At 57.1% G+C, this 6,218-nt stretch overlaps 1 protein-coding gene across 1 annotated transcript; it reads left to right on the forward strand.

Moving 5' to 3' along the window:
- Positions 1 to 572: 572 nt before the first annotated feature.
- LMXM_36_0840 (conserved hypothetical protein) lies at positions 573 to 2,933 on the forward strand (the record flags this gene model as incomplete). The annotated part of the gene is made up of 1 exon (XM_003874380.1): positions 573 to 2,933. The coding sequence occupies one exon, from the start codon at positions 573 to 575 to the stop codon at positions 2,931 to 2,933; it is 2,361 nt and encodes a 786-aa protein (XP_003874429.1).
- Positions 2,934 to 6,218: the final 3,285 nt, after the last annotated feature.

Raw genomic sequence — 6,218 nt, forward strand, 5'->3', positions numbered from 1 at the left:
GGGCACGGTTCTGCTGACCGTTTCTGGTCAGTTTCGTCGGTATCTTCACCCCTACCTTCCCCCTTTCTCGATTGCCTTTTTTTTGGGAGGGGTGGGAGCTCTCCACGCCTGGGCTGTGGCGTCTGTTTCTTTTCCGTCCCGCTCATTAATCAACATCCATCTGCTTTATTGTTATTATTATTATTGCACGTTTTATTGTTCTCTACACTCTCTTGCGATTCCTGGTATTCGCGGTTGTCATCATTCATTGCTCGCGTGAGACTTCGTTGTTTGCTGTGTCGGCGGCCTGCAACGGCAAGCAACAGAGTTGGTAAAGAAGACCACAGCAAGGAGTAAGAGGCACTGAACAGACTGCTTGTGCGAACCCCGATTAGTTGAATACACAAACACACTTCAAACTTATATATAAAAAGGCCGAATCACTGCTACGCTTGCTGGACCTTCAGTGACAGAGACACACAAGTAGTCCAAGAGATCAGGTGTGCTTGCATTTTCTTCTCGTGTTCGACTTTTGCAGACCCTTACCTTGTTTTTCTGACCTGCAGTATTTCACTGTATACCGTGGCCACAAGATGATCTATAAAGTGTACGGCTCGCCGGACAACAACAGCGGCAACACCCACATGTATTCAATGTATGCGCCCCCGAACGCGTACCTCCCGGGACAGGGCGGCAGTAGAACGATGTACGGCTACGCGGGCACGGGTGCTCACGGCAGTGGCCACCCATACGGTTATCACGCCAATCCCTCGATGGGTGTCACGTACGAATATGATGGTGCCAGCAACATGCACAACAATGGCTGTGCCTACCGCGTCAGCGGCGGCACGAATAGGCGAGACAGAGGCGGTGACGTGGTTAGCTTGCGTAACCCGTACGGGTACGATCAGCAGGCCGCATCTGACTACGAGGTGCACGACAATCAACTGAAGGCTCCTGTGGTGGTGACGCCAGCGACGGTGGTGTTGACTCTAGGAAGCGCGCGCCTATTCAGCAAACCGCCAAAGCCCATTGCATACGGCTCCCGGTGCGTCGTGCGCATCTGCGACGCATTCCAGGATGGCCGGTGCACCGCTGGCGACCGCTGCCACGATATCCACGTGAGACCCGAGTACCTGGCGGAGACGCGGATGGAGATGAGCTCGTGGCTCTTTGATCGGGAGTGCGAGTTCCGCCAGGCGACGGAGATAGACTCGGAAAAAACGTTTAGCATCTTTGTGGCGGACCTCAAGGAAGTTGTTGAGGTGCCGATCAACTCGCTGATCTTTACCAAAGGCCTTTACGTAGACCCGGCGACGCGCGCGAAACGCGCCCGCGGCGCCGGCAACCACGCCCATGTACACGCGATGATGCAGGTGCCGACAAGCTGCGGCCTTTACTCGACTGACCCACTGCAGTGCAAGTGGGAGCGGTGGTGTAATCAGGTGCACATTGATCACCGGTGGATGCAGGCAAAGAAGGCGGAGTTTGACCAGTGGTTCATAGAGCTCCAGAACCGCTACTTGTCCCTTGCGCCAGACGATACTTTCACGGTGCACGACCCGCAGCTCAAGAGCAGCATTTCCTTGCCCAAGTTCAGCATTGCAGGCTTCTCTCGCGGCCTCTTCCAGGGCTCTATGAAGAAGCTCGCTAGTGTGTGTCTGCTGTTCCAGCGCGGCAAGTGCACAGCCGGCTCGTGCTGCAATCAGATTCACGTATTCCCGCAGTACCTGGGCCTCGCGCGCGAGTTTGCAGCGTTGGAGCAGTCCCTCGATGCTCTCCCTGAGAAGCAGCGGCTGAGGCGTGAGATGGAGCTGCTGCGCGGTCCCCTGATGAAACAGGAGTTGCAGGAGAAGCGGGAGACAGCTGCGACGGAGTCCGCGTCGCTCCCCGATGTGGTGAGTGTGGCGAATGAGGGGAACCACAGTGACGCCATGGACGTCAAGGCAGCTGCCGAGGAAGACTTAGGCTCCTGTGGTGCCCTCTTTGAGCATGTACAAGTCGACGAGGACGTCGAGCCTGTCAGCCACCTCGTCAGCGCTAACACCTCCCTTACACGCCGCATGAACGCGAGCGCGCCCGACATCAGCCTTTCCGACGCGCGCCACATGAACAGCGATGGCAGTTATAGCTTCAACCCCTACGGCAGTGTCACCTCCTTGACAGATGGGTCGACGTCTTACAGCAGGTTCCCCGGCACGCGTGGCAGCGGACAGCCGATGGACGGCAACGGCTCAGTGCAGTACACGCCGGGCAGCGTGCAACTTCTCTCGACAGGCACGAAAGGCATGCGCCGGCTAGTGGCCCTCGTCTCACCGGAATCAGGCAACGGTGGGGTTGAATCTCATCGCAACGGGGACGACATGTGTATCGGTGCCCACACAGGGGACGGTGGCTGCCCCACAGGCGCCCACGACAGGGCACCGCAGGTCGCGGCCGGACATCGTAGCAACGGCGGTTACCGTGCTGTTGCCCACCCTCTTGGTGATGAGGGGTGCCGCTACGACGGCGGTGCGCACGGTGAGCAAAGCTGCTCGCTTCACCCGCTCGACTTTGACGCGAGCTGGCACTTTTCGCCTACTCCGCTGCTGGGCTTTGACGCATCGACGACAAGTACGCACCGCAACGGCTCGATTCGTGACGAGGACCCGGCTATGCACGCCCATCTCCGTCTGGCCGCCTCCAACTCTAGCTACATCTACCCCGGCTCTTCGACCACGTCGCAGCAGAACCTGCTTTCCACCCCAATGCAGCGAGGGGTGACGAGTAGCGCGACCGCTGCTGCGAAGGTCCGCCTTGCCGCCAGCGCGGCATCCTCGCGAACGCACGCGCACCGCTCGGCAACGTCGCTGCCAGATTCTTCAGCGACAAACCCCACCATGGGGGGCTCTGTCTCCTCGATCCCTACCGCGAGGCCCGCATTTGTGGGTGAGCAACTCACAGGCACCCGCTAAGGAGGGATAGTGGTCATATTGTCGAGCGATAAGGTTACCTACACGCGTCCCAACGTCCGAGAGGGTGCCGATGCACACAGGGGAAGGGGTACCACACCGCCTCTAACACAGTCCCCGCACACGCAGGCAATTTCTCCGGCTCTCTTCCGTCCTCCGGATTGACTTTGAGCTGGCCGTTTTCCGATCGTATTGGCCATCCCACCTTGTGCCGACGTCGTCGAAAACTCCCCTGTTGTGCTGGCGTCGATAGACTTTTCTGTCGGCGTGGCCGGAGGTGGGGCAGCGGGCACGTGACGCAGACTTTACAATGTCGTCTACCTAATCCCTTTTTCTCATTGTTAACTATGCCCCTGATGCCGAGGGAACACGTCAGTTCGTGGTTCCTCGCGACCCAGTGCTTCACTCTATGTGGGAGGAAGCCAGGCAGCCATCCCCCCCCTTCCCCTCTCCCCATCCCTGCCAATGCAGAGCCACTTCAGGCGGTGACCGGCATAACGGGCGCGGCTGTGAGGCGACTTGCGAGACGGTTGTGCGTAGAAGTCGAGGGCAGGGTGGCCGTGCACTCAGTTGACGGCGTCGGTGCATCGCACTGTGCCGCGTGTGTCTACGGCCGCTTCGCACCACGCGACGGGGGCCTGTGACGGGCCGGAATGGTGTTTGGCTCGTGTCGTATGTCAGAGGAAACGTGCCAAGGAAATTTCAGCCTGATGCGGAATTCTTGTCAAGAGACAGTGGCAACGCCTCCGCTCTCACTTTCCGGTATAGTCGCACCGCTGCCGCTGCGCTCTGCGTACACGGCAGAGGTGTGTCTCACGAAGCAGCGTTGATAGCGATTGCATTACGGAGGAACGATTACACAGTCGAACTCTTATGCTGGGCGTTGCTGTGTCGCGAGCATGAAAAGGCTGTTCTGTTCCGTTTCCCATCATCTTGTGTTGTGGGCATGCCCACAACCCCCCCTCCCCAACCACAAAGAGCCGTTGCTCATCGTTTGCCTTTTTCCGCGTAGCGCTCTTGCTAGGTGGGCCTCTCAGCTGCCCGTGAGTTCACGATGATGCATTTGACAGTAGCCTCTTTATTATTGTTTGTTGTCGGGAGGTTGCTCCGGCTGAGCCTCGTCTTACTACCGCTGGATTGTCGCACGCGCTCTATGCGTTGGTTTGCCCCATGTGATGGTGACGCGTGTATTTGTTTTTTCCTTTCTGCACCTCTCTCCCCCCACTCCTCACTCCGCCCTGCACCACCGGCTTTCGGTTGTCTTGCTCACCTCGATCGTCTATGGTTTCTGGTCCCTTTCTGGGAGTTGGGGCACGCGTAGAAAAGGCTATACAAGCGCGTGTGCGTGTGAGGGGCCATGGGGGGGGTAGAAAGCTCAGGAGCACACTTGAAGTTCAATATTAAGGCAGGTGACTGCAATCGTTTACGGTGTAAAACGGCGAACGGTGGGAATAGTGATGACGAACGGCAGCTGGTGGGGGATTATTTTCATATCTCTGTTATTTTTATAACAACACTTCTTATGTATGGTCGAGGAACATGCGTGGCCAAGCCGCGCCGGCACGCCCCCCCTTCCCCCCTGCCCACGCTCCTCTCTCCCCTCCCGTGGCATCGACGGGAAATGGCAGGTGAAGGCAGCGAGCCCCCCTCTCCCTCCCCCACACAGTGCATGGGTGCGACGTGCGCGGCCTTTCCTCCACCCGGCCGGGCGGGTGCGATGAGGCACGGGTGCCGGAGGCAGGACGAGAGCGCCGCGAACGGCACTGCGGAGCCCTCCCGGCTGCGGCGTGAAGGGTGCCCGCACCGCCTTGTGGCATGCGGCGGCAGGGCGCTGCGTCCTAGAGGGCCCGGATGTAGCCGCTGCGCCACAGGAGGCGGGTGCGCGTACTTTGACGGACGTGTTCATGGTATAGCAACGGATCGGAACGAGAACGATTTTTTTTTCGTGTATTTGTTTCCGCTCTATTCTTGCTGGCTTTACAGACATCTCTCTTTTTCTGTCTAGCAGTGCGTGCGGGAGAACATAAAACACACAAAAAAACGAATGTCTTTATGTGGTCTGTTTTCGTTGGGCGTAGTCTTCGCTCTCTCATTTTTTCTGTGGTGTGCGGCCCTCCGCCGCTTCGTCCTCACCGCGCTTTTTTTTCCTGGTGGCTCTTGCGCCAAATCCTGTGCGTGTCTCATGTGCTCCACGTCGGCCTTTCCATGCTGTTGGCTTTTGTTTTTTCTCTTTCGCTCGCAGCCCGTTGCTATTATGAGATCGATGATCTCAGGAACGCCTTTTTTTCTCGCTGGTACACGTCATGGTCACACGACTTCTGACGGTTATTCATTGGTGGAGGTTGTGGTAGAAATCTGGAACGGTGTTTTTTTTTGTTTGCTTGTTTGCTCGTTTCATCGTGTGTATCGAAGCGTACTTTACCATCGTATCCCACACCTCTCTCGCGGTGAGGAGCGTCTACATATCACAACGTTAATGGAGTCTCTTGACTACAGACCGTGTGTGTGCTTCACAGCAGCGTAGCAAGGCCGACGCGGAACAGAATGAGGGCGAACCACGGCAGAAGAGCTATACGTGATTTGCGGTCTTCGGCAGAAAAGAGATCCCATCACCGCCGAACAACGGTCCGGCGCTAGCGCCTGCTGGAGGTGTCGAGTTCAGTGGGGAATCTGAGGCGGTTTCACACGGATCGCGAGAGTAAGCATCAGCACCTCTTCTTCCGTGTTCTTCACTTCCTCCTCGTCCGCGCTTTGAGTCCTTGTCTTTGAGTCTCTGTTTGTTGCTTTCGGCTGCTGTGTACGTGAGGCGGTGTATCCGTTTGCGTGTCTGTGTGTTTGTCTCATGCTGAGCCCCCACCGCTCTTCTTCCTCTACTTGAGCTTCTCTCACTAACATGTCATAACGTTTTTTTTGTTTGCCCCCCGCCCCTCTCCTCTTCCTCCTCCTCCCTCCCCACACCTGTGTGACTCCACCCCATCTCACTCGTGCTCTGTTTCTGTTCAGGTTCGCAGGTGTGCATCTGCAGATGTGTGGAGCCCTTCCCGCACCGGTTCGAAGGAGGTGCAGCTGCTCTTCATTTTCGTTTTTGTGTTCACACACACACACACATAAAAACACACATATAAAAACACACATAAACATGCAGGCCAGCAGACAGAAATGGTATGGACGACGGCAGCGGCACGGGAGAAAAGAAGCGATGCACCATGCCAGCAGCACGGAGAAGCCCGTAGACCTTTGTTTTGCTTGTTTTCGTTTGGTCTCGCGTTCGCCACCTCACCTTCTTTT

The sequence above is a fragment of the Leishmania mexicana genome, chromosome 20, assembly GCF_000234665.1.
Source record: "Leishmania mexicana MHOM/GT/2001/U1103 complete genome, chromosome 20".
Classification (NCBI taxonomy): Eukaryota; Euglenozoa; class Kinetoplastea; order Trypanosomatida; family Trypanosomatidae; genus Leishmania; species Leishmania mexicana.